At 46.7% G+C, this 18,034-nt stretch overlaps 3 protein-coding genes across 31 annotated transcripts in view; all 3 read right to left on the minus strand.

Annotated features, from left to right (window-relative positions):
• Positions 1–18,034, minus strand: part of dst (dystonin) — a 568,493-nt gene that overhangs the window by 251,086 nt on the left and 299,373 nt on the right. The window lies entirely within an intron of this gene.
• On the minus strand, positions 540–17,796 carry LOC144680624 (uncharacterized). The gene is made up of 3 exons (XM_078541829.1): positions 15,712–17,796; positions 11,622–11,919; positions 540–974 (listed from the first exon to the last, which is right to left on the minus strand). Exons 1-3 carry the CDS (start codon positions 17,776–17,778, stop codon positions 955–957), a joined length of 2,385 nt encoding a protein of 794 aa, XP_078397955.1. The 5' UTR covers positions 17,779–17,796; the 3' UTR covers positions 540–954.
• Positions 8,009–11,610, minus strand: LOC144680625 (desmoplakin-like). Its single transcript, XM_078541830.1, has one exon. The coding sequence runs from the start codon at positions 11,578–11,580 to the stop codon at positions 9,835–9,837; it is 1,746 nt and encodes a 581-aa protein (XP_078397956.1). The 5' UTR covers positions 11,581–11,610; the 3' UTR covers positions 8,009–9,834.

Raw genomic sequence — 18,034 nt, forward strand, 5'->3', positions numbered from 1 at the left:
ATCCAAAACTCTGCTGCCCATGTCTTAACTCACAGAGTCCCATTCCCCCATCACCGCTGACCTACATTAGCTCCCAGTCAAGCACATCTTGATTATAAAATTCTTAATATTTGTTTTTAAATCCCTCTTCTCTCTCTATCTCTTTAATCTCCTCGAGTCCCACAACCCTCAGATATCTGCCCTTCTCTTATTCTGGCCTCTTGTGCATCCCTGATTTTAATTGCTCCACCACTGGCCTTTAGTTGCCTAGGTCCCAATGCCCTCCCTACACTCTTGATCTCATTTTCCTCCTTTAAGACACTCCTTAAAACCCATTTCTTTGACCAAGCATTTGGTCAACTGACCTAATATCGCCTTATGTGGCTCAGTGTCATACTTTGTTTTATAATGCTCCTATGAAGTATCTTGGGACATTTTATTATGTTAGCCATAATACAAGTCATTGTTATGTTGCTGGTCAGGTAAGCCATGAGAGAAACCCCTGAGAATGCAAACCTGATTATATGACAATTATCATTATAAACAGAGACCTGATCAGATCAAGGAGACTGGTAAAGTTTATTAAATTCACATTTTGTAGCATGTTTTAAACATGTTCCATTACAGGCATAAGATAAAATGATAGAAAGCACAGAAGGTGGCAAAATTGAACTTAATGGGAATCAGGGGAAAACTCTCCACTGGTTGGAGTCATACTTAGCACAAAGAAAAACAGTTGTGGTTGTTGGAGGCCAATCATCTCAGTTCCAGGACATCACTGCAGGTGTTCCTCAGATAGTGTCCTAGGCCCAACCATCTTCAGCTGCTTCATCAATGACCTTCCTTCCATCATAAGGTCAGAAGTGGGGATGTTCACTCATGATTGCACAATGTTCAGCACCATTCGCGACTCCTCAGATACTGAAGCTGTTCATGTTCAAATGCAGCAAGACCTGGACAATATCCAGCTTGGGCTTACAAGTGGCAAGTAACATCTGCATCACACAAGTGCCAAGCAATGACATCTCTAACAAGACAGAATCTAACTATCTTCCCTTGATGTTCAATGGCATTACCATCACTGAATCCCCCACTATCAACATCCTGGGGGCTACCATTGACCAGAAACCGAACTGGACTAGCCATATAAATATTGTGGCTACAAGAGCAGGTCAGAGGCTGGGAACTCTGCACAGAGTAACTCATTTGCGTCCTGACTCCCCAAAGCCTGTCCACAATCTACAAGGCACAAGTCAGGAGTGTGATGGAATACTCTCCCCTTGCCTGGATGAATGCAGCTCCAACAACACTCAAGAAGCTCGACACCATCCAGGACAAAGAAGCCCCCTTGTCAACACTCCCTCCATCATCAATACAAGTGGCAGCCGTGTGTACCATCTATAAGATGTACTGTAGCAACCCACCAACACTCCTTTGACAGCACCTTCCAAATCCACGACGTCTACAGTAAGTCCTCACTTAATGTTGTGGTTCCATTCTTGAAAATCACAACTTTAAGTGAAGCAACTTTAAGGGAATCATAGATTCCAATAGGAATCAGTGTTAAAGCCAGAGTAAGGTTCCTTCAGAGTTCTTGCCCAGAAAAACCAATGTACAAGATTAAATGCTGTACCGTAGATGTGCAGCACTGTGCATTCCTGGCTGGTATAGCTTACAAAATTGATCACTGAATAACAGAAATACTATATAAATTCAAATTATATAACACTAAATCACCCAAAAACGCTCCGAGTAGCTCAACTTCTGTGTCTCACCCCCAGCCTTCCTGAAACTCAGCTCAACATTTTGCTTCTTTCCTCACCCACTCGTGACCCTCTCCGTCCCGCGCACTCCTCTATCCCACTCTGTCTGTCACTCTCTTTCCCCTATCCCACTCTGTCTGTCTCTTTCTCTCCTATCCCACGCTGTCTGACTGTCTTTCTCTCTCTCGCTCTCTCCTATCCCACTCTATCTCGCTCTCTCTCTCCTATCCCACTGTCTGTCTCTCTCTCTCTCCTATCCCACACTGTCTGTCTCTCTCTCTCCTATCTCACTGTATGTCTGCCTCTCTGCTATCTCACTCTGTCTGTCTGTCTCTCTCTCTCCTATCTGATTGTCTGTCTCTCTCTCCTATCTCTCTGTCTCTCTCTCCTATCTCTCTGTCTCTCTCTCTCTCTCCTATCCCACTGTCTGTCTCTCTCTCTCTCCTGTCTCACTGTCTGTCTCTCTCTCTCCTATCCCCATTCTGTCTGTCTCTCTCTCTCCTATCCCCACTCTGTCTGTCTCTCTCTCTCCTATCCCCACTCTGTCTGTCTCTCTCTCTCCTATCCCCACTCTGTCTGTCTCTCTCTCTCCTATCCCCACTCTGTCTCTCTCTCTCCTATCCCCACTCTGTCTGTCTCTCTCCTATCCCCACCGTGTCTGTCTCTCTCTCTCTCCTATCCCCACTCTGTCTGTCTCTCTCTCTCCTATCCCCACTCTGTCTGTCTCTCTCTCTCCTATCCCCACTCTGTCTCTCTCTCTCTCTCTCGCTCCTATCCCCACTCTGTCTCTCCTATCCCCACTCTGTCGCTCTCTCTCTCCTATCCCGACTCTGTCTCCCCCTCTCTCTCTCTCCTATCCCCACTCTGGCTCTCTCTATCCTATCCCCACTCTGGCTCTCTCTCTCCTATCCCCACTCTGGCTCTCTCTCTCCTATCCCCAATCTGGCTGTCTCTCTCTCTCCTATCTTACTCTGTCTGTCTTTCTCTCCCTCCGATCCCACTCTGTCTGTCTCTCTCTCTCCTATCTTACTCTGTCTGTCTTTCTCTCCCTCCGATCCCACTCTGTCTGTCTCTGTCTCTTTCTCCGATCCCACTCTGTCTGTCTGTCTCTCTCTCTCTCTCCGATCCCACTCTGTCTCCCTCTCTCTCCTATCTCACTCTGTCTCTCTCTCCCCTTTTCCACCCTGTCTGTCTGTCTCCCTCTCTCCAATCCACTTTGTCTCTCTCTCTCCTATCTCACTCTGTTGGTCTGTCTCTCTCATTCCTATCTCACTCTGTTGGTCTGTCTTTCTCTCTCCTATCTCACTCTGTCTGTCTGTCTCTCTCTCTCTGCTATCTCACTCTGTCTGTCTCTCTCTCCTATCCCATTGTCTGTCTCTCTCTCTCTCCCCTATCTCGCTGTCTGTCTGTCTCTCTCTCTCTCTCCGATTCTACTCTCTGTCTCTCTCTCCCTCCGATCCCACTCTCTGTCTGTCTCTCTCTCTCTCTCTCCGATCCCACTCTGTCTCTCTCTCTCTCTCCTATCTCACTGTCTGTCTCTCTCTCTCCTATCTCACTGTCTGTCTGTCTCTCTCTCTCTCCTATCTCACTGTCTGTCTCTCTCTCTCTCCTATCTCACTCTCTCTCTCCTATCTCACTGTTTGTCTCTCTCTGCTATCCCCACTCTGTCTCTCTCTCTCTGCTATCCCCACTCTGTCTCTCTCTCTCTCCGATCCCACTCTCTGTCTCTCTCTCTCCGATCCCACTCTCTGTCTCTCTCTCTCCGATCCCACTCTCTGTCTCTCTCTCTCCGATCCCACTCTCTGTCTCTCTCTCTCCGATCCCATTCTCTGTCTCTCTCTCTCTCCGATCCCACTCTCTGTCTCTCTCTCTCCGATCCCACTCTCTGTCTCTCTCTCTCCGATCCCACTCTCTGTCTCTCTCTCTCCGATCCCACTCTCTGTCTCTCTCTCTCCGATCCCACTCTGTCTCTCTCTCTCTCCGATCCCACTCTCTGTCGCTCTCTCTCCGATCCCACTCTCTGTCTCTCTCTCTCCGATCCCACTCTCTGTCTCTCTCTCACTCTCTCTCTCCGATCCCACTCTCTGTCTGTCTCTCTCTCTCTCCGATCCCACTCTCTGTCTGTCTGTCTCTCTCTCTCCGATCCCACTCTGTCTGTCTCTCTCTCTCCGATCCCACTCTCTGTCTGTCTCTCTCTCTCTCCAATCCCACTCTCTGTCTGTCTGTCTCTCTCTGATCCCACTCTCTGTCTCCCTCTCTCTCTCCGATCCAACTCTCTGTCTGTCTCTCTCTCTCTCTCTCCCATCGCACTCTGTCTCCCTCTCTCCTATATCACTGTCTGTCTCTCTCTCTCTCTCCTATCTCATGTCTCTCTCTCTCTCTCCTATCCCATTCTGTCTCTCTCGTTCTCTCCTATCCCACTCTGTCGGTCTGTCTTTCTCTCTCTCCTATCCCACTCTGTCTGTCTGTCTCTCCCTCTCTCCTATTCCACTCTGTCTGTATGTCTCTCTCCTAACCCACTCTCTGTCTGTCTCTCTCTCCCCTATCCCACTCTCTGTCTGTCTCTCTCTCTCCGATCCCACTCTCTGTCTGTCTCTCTCTCTCCGATCCCACTCTGTCTCCCTCTCTCTCTCCTATCCAACTCTCTGTCTGTCTCTCTCTCTCCTATCTCACTCTGTCTCCCTCTCTCCTATATCACTGTCTGTCTCTCTTTCTCCTATCGCACTCGGTCTCCCTCTCTCCTATATCACTGTCTGTCTCTCTCTCCTATTTCTTGTCTCTCTCTCTCTCTCTCTCTCCTATCCCATTCTGTCTCTCTTTCTCTCCTATCCCACTCTGTCGGTCTGTCTTTCTCTCCCTCCTATCCCACTCTGTCTGTCTCTCTCTCTCCTATCTCACTCTGTCTGTCTCTCTCTCTCTCCTTTTCCACTCTGTCTGTCTCCCTCTCTCCTATCCACTCTGTCTCTCTCTTTCCTATCTCACTCTGTCTGTCTGTCTCTCTCTCTCCTATCTCACTGTCTATCTCTCTCTTCTAATTCACTGTCTATCTCTCTCTCTCTCCTATCTTGCTGTCTGTCTGTCTCTCTCTCCTATCTCACTGTCTCTCTCTCTCTCCTATCCCACTCTGTCTGTCTCTCTCTCTCTGATCCCATTCTCTGTCTGTCTCCCTCACTCTCCAATCCCACTCTGTCTCCCTCTCTCTCTCCTATCCCATTCTGTCTGTATGTCTCTCTCCTATCCCACTCTCTGTCTCTCTCTCCCCTATCTCACTCTCTGTCTGTCTCTCTGTCTCCTATCTCACTCTCTGTCTGTCTCTCTCTCTCCTATCTCACTCTGTCTGTCTCTCTCTCTCCTATCTCACTCTGTCTGTCTCTCTCTCTCCTATCTCACTCTGTCTGTCTCTCTCTCTCCTATCTCACTCTGTCTGTCTCTCGCTCTTATTCCACTCTGCCTGTCTCTCTCTCCTATCCCACTCTGTCTGTCTGTCTGTCTGTCTCTCCTATCCCACTCTGTCTGTCTGTCTGTCTGGCTCTCTCCTAACCCAATGTTTGTCTGTCTCTGTGTCTGTCTGCCTGGCTCTCTCCTATCCCAATGTCTGTCTGTTTCTCTCTCTCTCTCGCTCTCCAGATCCTGGACCCCTTGCTGACAATCAGCCGAGACCGAGCACCTGTCCATAAGTGGGCCATGGATAATGCTGGGAGAGGCTGTGGAAGATGGGGGCGTGGAAGAATCCATGGGGGGGTGACCATGCAAGGAGCTAGGGGTCCGCTCCCTTTCCTCCCGCCCCAGGTTAATCACAGTTCGCCACTTGATCAGCGGCGGTTGCTTCCCATCCCTGTGTTCCTGTTCCCAGGTCCAAGGCCTCACCTCTCCCCACAGCCTGGGCCTCTGGTGACTGCGATGGCTGCTCCAGCATCATGACATGCTGCTGGCTGGTCCAAAGTTCAGCACAGGGGGAGCCAGGGCTGGGACCAGAGTGCAGACGATGCAAAACCAAAATGGCGACATAAGTTAGGAAAAAGGATCCTATAGAATCAACAATGTTAAAGTGAAACGACTTTAAGCAGGCCTGCTTAAAGACAGAACTTGCTGTCCCACCTAGGGTAGTTGGTGCACGAGAGTATTATTAATTGCAAGTTGCCCTCCAATCCACACACCATCCTGACTTGGAACTAAATCATCGTTCCTTCAATGTTACTGGACCAAAATCCTGGAACTCCCTTCTTAGCATCACTGTAGGCGTTCCGGCACCACAAGGACTGCAGCAGTTCAAGGCAGCGGCTAACCACCACCTCCTGAAGGGCAATTAGGAATGGACAATAAATGCTGGCCTAGCCAGCAACACCCAGGCCCCATGTATGAATGATAAAAAAGGCCAATGGGCCCAATGTGCACAGTCAGCTCTTTGGAAGAGCTAGCCAATTAATTCCATTCCCCTGCTCTGTTCTCGCCAAGTATTTATCCAGTTCCCTTTTTGAAAGTTCCTATTGAACCCACTTCCATTGCCCTCTCAGGAAGTACATTCCAGCTCATAATAACTCGCTAAATTATCACCAAAAATCTATCAGTAAATTTTGTGGAAGTTCTCCCCACTTCCCCTGTGTCCCAATAGATTTTCTCCATAAGCAGAACATTCTTTTTCATAGAGGGAAGTACCCCTCCAATTTCACAAGCAGTTAGGAAGGCAAATAGTATGTTGGCCTTCATTGCAAGAGAATTTGAGTACGGGGCAAGGATGTCTTACTGCAACTGTACAGGACCTTGGTGAGACCACAACTGGGTGGAATACACAATAAGATGTAAAATACCACCTTGTGGTCCTTCCGTAGATGTTGTGGTTGGGACACTGCAGCTCAAGGTCATTTGTGTTCCTTACCAGGACGCCAGCTAAACACGACAAGGGGGTGAGCTGAACTTCACAAGGTTTCTGCACAAGCCACATTTGTCCAGAACAAGGCAAGCGAGAGCTAAGGAAACATGACGCTTGCAAGGCACCATTTGCCATTTTAGGGCAAAAACTTACTGAGCTAACTAACATTTTACAGTTTATTTCTGAATCACATTTTGAGCAACAACCACTTGGAAAACATTCATTTCTAGTGACAAAAGAAGAAAATGCTGGAAAAGCCCAGCAGGTCTAGCAGCATCTGTGGAGACAGAAACAGAGTTAACGTTTCCAGTCTGTATGACTCTTCTTCAGAAGAAGAGTCTGAAGAAGGGTCATACAGACTTGAAACGTTAACTCTGTTTCTCTTTCCACAGCTGCTGCTAGATCTGCTGGGTTTTTCCAGCATTTTCTGTTTTTGTTTATGATTTCCAGCACCCACAGTATTTTGCTTTTATCTTATGCATTTCTAGTGTATCTATTCACCAGAAACATTAAAAGCATTGGGGTCATGAGCAGAGATTTGATAGTGAGCTGCATGGGCCAAAATAGCCTCATTTTCCTCATTTCACATGTTCTAATGAGCACGATAATTCATGGAATCTTTCAGCACATAAAGAGACCATTTAGCCCATCATGCCTGTGCCAGCTCTTTGAAAGAACTATCCAATAAGTCCCACTCCCCTCACAGCCCTGCAAAAGTTTCCTTTTTAAGAGTTTATCCAATTCCCTTTTGAAAGTTGCTACTGGATTTGTTTCCACTGCCCTTTCAGGCAGCATATTCCAGGTCATCACTCGTGAAGAGCCACCTTTTTTACAGGCCATGGTTGCAGCAGCAATCAGGCTTCAAGGAACAGATATTTAAGCACGCCCACCATAGGCAAAAAACACTGGGCAGAATATTGCCCTTGGCTGGGGGCTCAGCGGGGGCAGACAGGAAGCCAACCGCTACCCACGATCGGCACCAGAGCGCGATTTCATGCTGGCGGGCAGTGTGAAACGTGAGCGGCAACGCTCAGCACTGCCTGTGCGGGAGGATGGGAGGAGGGCGAGCGGGCTGAGTGCGAACTTCGCTCACGCACGCGAGTGAGCGCTTCATAATTTCCCTGAGGCACAAAGATGTCTCAGGGAGATGAAGCACTGTTAAAAAAAAGCAAATAAAGAAAACAAAAATGTAATAAAACATGCCCCCTCATGTGGCTTGGTCACATGAGCAAGGACTTGTTATTAATTCAATTGCAAAACTTTTATTTTATTTTTATTTGCTTTTGAAAACCTCACCCCGTCCGTGGATGAGGTTTCCAAAAAAAATGCAAAGGCCGCTTGGTCTTTTCGCCTGCCCGCCAACTGTCAAGTTGGGCAGGCAGCGAAAAATTTGGGTTAATTGATTATTTAATGGCCTTAACAGGCCTACTAATGTCAGTGGGCACGCTGCTGGCTCCAACGCATGCCTGCCAACCAAACTATCGTATGACTGCGCGTTAACGTAGGCATGTTCGGCCGATGACAACACACGTCATCTCACGCTTGAGCAGGTTGGGCGCTTGCCTGCCCACCGAGCGAAAATTTCTGCCCATGAACATTTAAAGGGGCCTCACAGCCGTCAAAACACAGTCTGAGCTCCACAGTCACCACTGCTGCCTCGGGGCTGGCGACCCCAAAATCTCGTCCTGTGACCCCAATGAGGATCACAACCCAAAGCTTGGGAACCCCTGACTTAGGATATTAGAATATAGAACTGTTGAGTAATATTTGTGACTCAACTGGGGGAACCTAATCACATAATTGGTGCTCTAATAGACAACAAAGTGGGAGAAAGCAACTACCATGAGGGAATAACCTACTTGGCCTCACCCTCACCAATCTACCTGTCACGTGTGTATTTCTCCATGGACAGTAACAGTAGCAATGATCATTGCATGATACTTGTAGAGACTAAAACTCTTCTTCACAAAGAGAACACCCTCCATCTGACATTGACACTACCAATGTGTTAAATGGGATAGATTAAGAATAGATCTAAAACTTAATCACAATTCCTAGTTCATATCATTGGCACTATCGTGAGGTCCTGAGCAGGATTCTGCACAAACGCAGGGATAGTCACACAAATTGCTCTCATTTGTATCCTCTTTGGTCAACTAAGAGAAAAGAAAACTGAATTTGGAGTGTTACAGCCAAGTGGGGTGGCACTGAAAGAGAAGGATAGAGAGAAACATGGGACATGAAACTAGATTATACTCTGCAACAGTTCAGTTAGTAACCAGATTACTTGCCAGAATAATCCATGTAGACCAGGAGGCTCCTAGGGTTAAGCCCTGGCCATACTAAGTTAATAGGCCTGTTAAGGCCATTAAGTAATCAATTAACCTAAATTTTTCACTGCCTGCCCAACCTGACAGTTGGCAGGCAGGCGAAAAGACCAAGCGGCCTTTGCATTTTTTTTGGAAACCTCATCTGTACCTTGCTTGTCCTGCTTTCTACCCTTAATTAGCACATTCCTTAGATAATATCACCACCTTCAACACCTCTTTGTCCTTTTGTCTGTGACATCTTTTGGTTATGTCCACCTATCACTGGCCCTCTATCCAGCTCTTCTTGTCCTACCTCCCCTTAAACTAGCTTATATTTCACCTCTCTTCTATTTTTACTTAGTTCTGTTGAAGGGTCATTCGGACTTGAAACGTTAACTGTGCTCCTCTCCGCAGATGCTGCCAGACCTGCTGAGTTTTACCATGTATTTTTGTTTTTGTTTTGGATTTCCAGCATCCGCAGTTTTTTGCTTTTACCTAAGTTAATAGATCTCAGCTGGAATGGTGATGGGAGCATTACAATTGGGCTCAGCATCCCGAGGTAAGGGGAGCAGGGGAAGAAAGAAAAAGCTGCCAGAGCAGATGCTGCTGAATTTCATCTTGTGGTTTCCCCATGGAAAGTGTGCGAAAATGGGATCAACTTCAGGTCACATCTCAATACTTACTGACTAGACTGGCTTGTGCAGAATGGCCAATGGGACAAGGTATTGGAGGACTGCCAAGTGTTTAAGCCCAAATTATATCTTGGGGCATAATGTAATTCAGCCAAAGCTTTACACAAGGCTGCAACAGCATATACATAAGTAGAGAAGCTGTGTGGTAAAAGGAGATTGTGTGGGGCCGGGGTTGGGCAGGGGTGGTGTGGTGGTGGTGAGCATGTGAAATGTTGAAGTAATTAACCAAGTGTATTAGGATGTTCAGCTGCTTCCAGCAGTCTCAAACCTGTGTGGCAGTCAAATATGGCTCTGGTCAAAGCCTCTTTATACGTGATCTTCTGTTTGGTTTTTGGGCAAACCAAATTCTTGGCATGCATCTTTTCATCCTTGAGTCTCTGAGCAGTCGGGTCATCAATGAGACCCTTTCTCAGAGCATCCTCCAAGAAAATCCTTCCCTGCAAATTTGGATCCACCAGCCCACCGGTCACATACTGCAGCTCCAGGAATCGGTGGCCTAGGTCACGACTCAAGAGGCTGCCACGCACAGCTTCTGCGGTTGATAATGTTGCCTGTGTCCCTGGCAGAAGGAAGCCTCTGTAAGCCTGCTGAGATTTTTGGATGTTGGCAGCAATTTCGCTGTCAATTAAATCTCTCTGCAACGCTTCTGAAATGGAGTATTTCCTCCCAGTTGCTGGATCAGTTATCCCACCAGTACAAGCCTGCGCTTCGAGCAATCGAGTGGCTGTCAATCTTTCCACTAAATTCTGACGCATGGCTTTCAGCACAGAAATTCTCCTACATACATTAGGATCCCAAATGCCTGCAACTGGGCTATTGAGATTGGCAGCTACAGTTGTCCGACTCGTCAACATGTCAGCCAGCTCAGTCACTGTGATATGTCCATCTCGGTATTTATTAAGATCTGTTTGGCTAATGTTACCCTGGGTTAAAGCATCATTGATGCTGAACTGCCTTCCGGAGCTACTGTCAGTAAGAAAACACTGCGACTCATCAATAGTCTCCCTCCACTGGGACTGCAGTGCTGAAAGTTCAAGGTAGGTCTGCTTCTCAATATAGTACTTCAGAAATGCATCATATAAAGTTATTTCTGATTTTGTGCTGGTATCAACCACTGAAATAGTGTTAGCCCTTGCAGGGGAGGGAGTGGAAATCTTCTGTGTCCCAAAGGGAAGGAGCAGATAGTTCCCTTCTAAATCCACCACACACAATCTCATCAATTCCGCGTAGTGCATAGCTCGCGCTGTATTGTTTGGGTCCTGAAAACCTTTCACGTTGCCAAGCACCTTGTAAAGGTTTTGGATAGTGTCACGATTGAGGAGACCTTGCTTACACGCAATCTCCAGCGGTAATCTAATACTCCGCACTGGGTCAATGATTCCCCCAGTCGCTATTTGAACTTCAAGCAGCCGCCTTCCAGTTTGTCTTGGAAGCAGCTTGCTCTCCATGGCTTGGAATATGGACAAGGTCTTACCGTAATGAAAATACCCTGTGACTCCTTTCTCTGCCTGAAGCAGTCTCTCCTTGAACTCTAGAGGAATGAGGCCTTTCTCACTTGCCTCCTGAACAGTGCACTTTTCATTGGACAGTGTGTGGACAATATAGCCCGTTGCAGCTTGAGCTTCCAGGAACTCAAGGGCTACAGAGGATTCAATAATCCCTTCTTTCACTGCCTCATAGAAGGACATTTTCCGTTTGCTAGCTTCCAAGTACAGGCCTGCAATTGAGTTAATTTTGTTCAGATACTTGCCAAGGAAATTTTGAACTTGCGAAACGGTCTTGATTCCTTTCTCAAGTTGTTCAGCAATATTTTTGTTCAAGAGCTCGGCCTCAACCAAGTCCTTCACTGTCACTTGGTGACGTAGGCCCTGAAATTCCAGAATTTGAGCTGAAGGGACAGGTTTGTCTTGGACTTTACTCAGGGTGTTTTGGTTGCTGCTCATCTGATATTTGTCACCAACTTGCATAGGAAATGTTGCATTATTGTTCTGGTTTGAATGCTGCTCACCTGTCTCAGAGTAGTGTTTCACTGGTGCACTCTGCGAGAACAGTTCAGTACGAGAAGAAATACTCATTTTGCTTAACCTATTTCCCACAAAATCACCCTCATCTTTGTGCCATGCCCTCTGATCACTGCAAGATACAGGAGCATCCCAGGTGTTCAAACTCGGTTCAAAGGCTCTCTGTTCGGCTCCTAAATGCTTGGCATTATTATTTAAACTTTCATTTCCAAACAAAACAGTCTCTTTCTCCTTTAAAGTTTTTCCCATTTTGCCACACGATTTGCTGAGTCCCAGTTCTGCCATCTGTGAAAATTAATAATGTTTACAATGAAAAAAAAGAGCTGGATCGCAGCAGAGATGGGCCAGCACCAAGAGCCAGCACGTGAGAGCGAGAGAGAGAGAGAGTGAGAGAGAGAGAGAGAGTGTGAGAGTGTGAGAGAAAGAGAGAGAGAGAGAGTGAGAGTTTGTGAGAGTGTGTGAGGGAGAGAGAGAGAGAGAGAGTGTGTGAGAGAGAGAGAGAGAGACAAAAAGAGCAAGTTCACAAAAACCAAGTCCCTCAAAGAATGAACTGCAGGAACGAAAATCCTGTGAAAAATCAAGACTAGCAGAGTAATTGCTGAAACGATACCACCTGTAACCATGGCAGCAAAGTAAATTCTCGTAAGGAAAGATGATATATGAAGACCAGGTTCTTTAGTGGACCAGAGTCATGGTAACTCCACCCCTCCCCACCCCATCACAAATCATTTCTCCCCCTGTGAAAGTTTAAAATATTTTGATAATTCTGTATTAAAGTTGGATTATTGGGTGACAAACTTTGATTCTTCTTAATCCAAGATATAAACAGCTGATTGTTCCCACACACCCTCACGGGAGACAAGCCAATTCTTGGGTAAACTAACTCAATTTTTCATGTAGTTACCTCCGCTCAGTGATGTGGGAAGAGTTTAGCTCACTCTCCTTGGCTTCGTGGGAGGGAGCACTTCATTTCCTGGCTAACATGCGGCACAAATTCAGCAAAATCAGTTCATTAGAGAATGCCAGACCAGAACTGGGTGTTATAAATAGAAGACGGTCACTAATAAATCCAACAGGAAGCTCGAGAGAAACTTTTTCCTCCAGAGAGTGGGGATGAGAATGTGGAACTCGCCAGCACAACAAGTGGTTGAGGTGAATAGCCTAGAAATGTTGAAGGGGAAGCTAGGTAAGCCCATACTGCTATTAAAGGGTACATAATTGTTTTTATTAAAGGGAACATAATTGTTTTTATTAAAGGGAACATAATAGTTTCGGTTAAAGGGTACATAATTGCTTTGGAGGGACTTAGAAACATTTAACAATTCTGTGCTTTGCAACTGCCAGAATGATTTGTCCTTGATGAATTCCATTTTTCCCACTGGCAGAAGGATCAAGAATCAGAGGATACCAATTAAATGTGATTGGCAAAAGAGCCAATGGTGACATGAAGAACTTAATGCAGCGAGTGGTTAATTCTGAAACGCATTGCCTGAGTGTATGGTGGAGATTCAATCGTGGCTTTAGAAAAGGAAATTGAATGAACACCTGAAGGGGCAATTTGCAGGGCTATGGGGAAAGGTGAGGAGATGGGACTAGCTGAGTTGTTCTTGGAGAGAGCTGGCACACACATGACAGGCTGAATGGCCTCCTTCTGCACTATAACCATTCCACGGTTCTATGAGGGAGCATAGTAGGATAACTTGATAGGGTTAGATAAGGAGGAGGCTCATATGGAGCATAAACACTGGCATAGACCAGTTGGGCTGAATGGCCTGTTTCTGAGCTGTACATTTTATGTTATTCTACGTAAAATCTGCCAGAGACTTTTTTTTTTATAATTAACCATAATGAGTCTAGCAGCTGATCTTTACATTTATTCACCTGTTTACTTTCACTCACCTGCAAGGTCCCCAAGCCAAGAATTGGATTTCTATTGTCCACCCCTCACTGACCCTCCACACAGCTTCCCCCCCACTACACAGCGCTCTCCCATCACAACACAGCCTACTACCCCCAACACAGCCTCCCCCACCCCCGATACAGCCTCCCCATTACTGACCCTCCCCAATACAGCCTCCCCATTAATGATCCTTCCCAATACAGCCTCCCGATTACTGACCCTCCCCAATACAGCACCTACCCCCACTGACCCTCCCCAATACGGCACCCCCCCCACTAACCCTCCCCATACGGCACCCCTCAGTGACCCTCCGCAATACAGCCTTCCCCTCAGTGACCCTCTCCATCACTGACCCTGCCCTATACAACCTCCCCGTGACCCTCCCCAATAAAGCCCCCCACCACTGATTCTGCCCAACATAGACTCCCCCCATAACACAGCCTCCCCCGGCCATGACACTGCCTGCCAGCACCCGGTACAGCCTCCCCATCACTGACCCTCCCCAATACAGCCTTCCCTTCAGTGACCCCCATCACTGACCCTCCTCGACACTGCCTCCCCCTCAGTGACTCTCCCCAACACAGCCTCCCGCTTACAGGCCCTCCTCAACGCAGCCTACCCTATGGACCATTCTGAACAGGCATGCTGGCTCTCCTGCAATTGTGAACCAGTATGGATATTTTCTCCTCTAATTTGCGCTCCAGGACTGTGATTGAACACAGATTTGTAGCTGGTGAGACAAATCCCCTATCAGGTTCTGGGTGGGCAGGGGAGATATGGATGAGGTTTAAAGTGATACCTATTCAATGGTAACATCCATCTGACTGAACAGTGGAGTGGGGGTTGGGTGCCATGGGATGGGTGACTTTCACCATGTGTCCAAGAAACCATTTCTTTTATCAGATGACAGTATCTTCAGAAAGATCTTAAAGCCCATGATGACAGGGAATTTTGTTCTTATAACACACACAGATTGCGAAGCCTATTTTCCTTTATGATTCTTTGATGTGCTCAGCCAGCTCAAATTCCTCCAAACTAGCTTTGGGGTAACAACATTGACAGAATTATTTTGGGTCAACCATGGTGGTGGGGCAGGGAGATGCTGATTTGTTTCACTCACTCCAGGATCCAGGATCCAGGATGTGTAAAAGCACCATCGAATATAGCACAAAGCAAGATGCCCACATTTGATTCTCTTTCTTTGCTCTTAGCTCACATCAGGCAGGACAGGATTTGGGGTGCAGCTTCCTGCAGAATGCAAGAAAATTGAAAAGCATGGGATGTTGAGGACACAAAGCTTGATTTTAGGAATATTGGCAGAAGGGGAAGGTGGTAAAGAGTCCCACCTCTTTAAGGATCTTGGAAAAGAATGAGAGCCAGAGATTTGATTTGAAGAAAGTAAAGATTTGAAAAGGGCCGTTACAGAAGGTAAGATATATTTGCAGACCAAGATCAAAGAGCTGTGGGTGCTGACTAAATCAGAACAAGTGAATTACGACAAGGGGATGGGATTGGGAATTTTTGTTCCTCATCTCACATTCAAGAGTTGAAGAGATCAAGAGGAGTCTAGGCATGGGTGCAGTGTTCAGAACTTGAGCCTTTTCAAGGATTCATAATTTTTAAGAGAAAACAAGGACAAAAAAAGGCTTAAATATTTAGGAGTCAGCTTTGGCAATCAACAAGGTGCATAATTGTAACATGAGCTCAAAGGGAGACCATAGAGTGACAACTGTCAATAGGCGAATGAGGTTTAGGTGTGGAGCAAGCAAACAGCAGTTGCACTTGGGGGAAATATTTGGAAATCAAGTTTTGAAGGGAATTGTATTAATTGGATGCTCAGGCAACCTCAGCTATTATTATATATTTTTTAAAATCAATTTGGGCCAAATGCACAAATCTGAAATATATTCTGCTGTTAAAAAGATAACAACAAATAATTAACCCAGCAATTGAATTAGAGGATCTGATTTTTCTGAATGTGTATTCTGAGCATGGAGCCTCACCAAACCAGTGGGGCCTCACCTACCCAGGGGTACTCAACACATTTATAAAACCCACTTCCATCATGATCTGGTCCACCATCAAAAGAGAGCCAACAGTTAAGCAAGCAGTTCACCACAAAAGCTTCCCCAAGCAAGATGAGATTTTTCTCAAGCCAACTTTAGACTGAAATGTACCTCCGAAGGCTGTTTCAAGCTTCTTAATGGTGTAATATTTTGCCTTCTTTCTTCAACTGGTGCAGACAGCCTTGCTTCCAGTGATTTGTTTCGAATGGTGCTATATTTTGTTTCCACCTGCCCTGGCACCTTCTGCATGGCCGTCAACTTTCCCGGCACAGCAGTGTGCTGGGTAGTCAGGATAGATTGTTGACTGCTCGGCTCACTCTCCGAAAACTCCAATTCAATTAAAGATATCATTGGCCTCATACCTCCAGGTTGGTAATAGTTTTCCTCCAACATGACTCTCTTCTGGTCTTTCGCTTCACTCCATTCCAAATAGTACTGGCAGTTCCTTGCTTGCCTGATTAAATCCTCTGCTACATGATTAGATTGTTCGACTCTGCTCCCTAGCTGTATGTTCCAGTTGTTTCGATGCTGGTCATTTTCCTTCCTCATCTGCTGCTGGGCTTGGTCCAGTTTGTCACTGAATTCCTGCATCTGCAGCTGTTGCATTTTGACCTCCTCTTCCAGGACTCCCTTCTCTATTTTAGCAGTGGAGAGCTCAGCTTGGAGTTCCCCAATAGTTCTTGCAGCTACCAAGTTAGCCTCAGTCAACTCAGTCAGTTGAAGCTTCAGGTCATCCATCACCTGCCGGCCATTGTCCACCTCCTCCTGCAGGTTCCGTGCCCTGTGCTCTTGCTCCTGCACCTCTCTCGCTTTCTGAATTAGCTGCTCTTGCGTTTTTTTAAGCTGCTCACTCAAGCAGTCCACCTGCATTCTCTGAGCGTCAACTCTCTGCTCCGCCATCTTTTTCTCTGTCTTCACGGAATGAAGTTCGGACTTTATGCTGATCACAATTGCATCTGCTCTTTGGTTCGCAGACTTTAGGTCATCAGCCTTTTGATTCAATTCAGTGGTTGTCTGTTTGTGATGTGCTAACTCATCTTCCAGTTTTTTAACTGTCTGCCGATACATGCACTCAATGTTTGCCTTCTTCTCCAAAGCCTCTTGCACCGTTCTCAATGTCTCCTGTAACACATTGTTTTCCCTTTTCTGAAACTCCATCCTTTCCTCGGCCAATGTTTTATCATTCAGAAGATGAGTGGATTCAGCCTTTAAGCTTCTCGCAACATCATCAGCACGACTACAAGCCAGAGTAAGTTCATCCACCTTGTGTTCAAGCTCCCGCGATATGCATTGGCTGTTGGTCAACTTGTCCTCCAACTCCCTGGTTTTTTGCTCCCAGTCTTTTTCTCCGCGGCTCTTCTGCCTCTCTGCCGCTTCGAGTTTCTCTTTTAAATCGTCAGCTGCTGCCTTGTAGGTCGACGCTTGTTGCTTGGCAAGGCTACTGTCCCGACGAAGTACCTCAATTTCCTCTTCCAAACGTTGGACACGGATCCGACCACTCAAGCAGTCCTGGGAAAGTGCCTCAGTGTTCAGTCTGAAATCCTCACTCCTGCTCTGGCTGTCCTTCAGCTCATATTCCAGGTGTGCCAGCTTCTGTCGATAATCCTCCTCTTTCTCATGCATCTGATTCAGTCCCACCTGGGCTTTCTCAAGTTTGAGGCGTAAGCTGTTTAACTCTACCCAGCACAAGGAAGCTTTATGCTCCGCTGCACCCATGTTCTTTTCGAGACCCCTCATCTCGAGCAGCAAGCTCTGCAAGTCCTTATAGGTTCGGTCATTAATCCGGTGAAGTTCGGTGACCAACTTCCTCAGAATCTCTGCTTCATTTGCTGGGGTACCTTGTTCCACCAGTGTAATTCTTGCTCCCACCACATATTGCATTTCCCTGATATAAACATGCATCTGATCCACAATGTGTTTTATTCTCACTACCTGTTCCACGGTTTCCAGGTCAAAGTCGATCTGTCCAATAGCCTTACAAACAGTGGTTTGCTCAGAGAATGGTTGCACCGGGCTAGTTTCATTCTGAATCTCCTGTCCAGGAAGGTGTCCTTCTGAGTGCCACCTTCTTATATGGGCATCGTTAATCTCTCCTCCCAGCTTGTGGAACTTGGACCTGAGGATCACCAGCTTCAGGCATTCCAATTCCTGCTCTAACCTGGCTTTCTCCCTCAACATCTCCTCCAACTTTACCCTGTACTGGCTCACCTCCAGGTCGGACATGTTGCTGTCACCCACAGCTTCGCAGTGACTCCGTTCTTTCTCGAGTTCTGGCCGTGAACAAGCCAACATCTGCTCGAGTATCAGCTTCTTCTCAACAGTCTGTCTCAGTTCCACCCTCAGATCATCGACCTTCTGTATTAAGGACAAGTTCTCAGTGACAAGGATGGTCAGACTTTGCTGCTGACTGGGACCACCCATGTTGGCAGAAGCT

This window comes from Cetorhinus maximus, chromosome 5 (genome assembly GCF_964194155.1).
Source record: "Cetorhinus maximus chromosome 5, sCetMax3.hap1.1, whole genome shotgun sequence".
NCBI classification, from domain to species: Eukaryota; Metazoa; Chordata; class Chondrichthyes; order Lamniformes; family Cetorhinidae; genus Cetorhinus; species Cetorhinus maximus.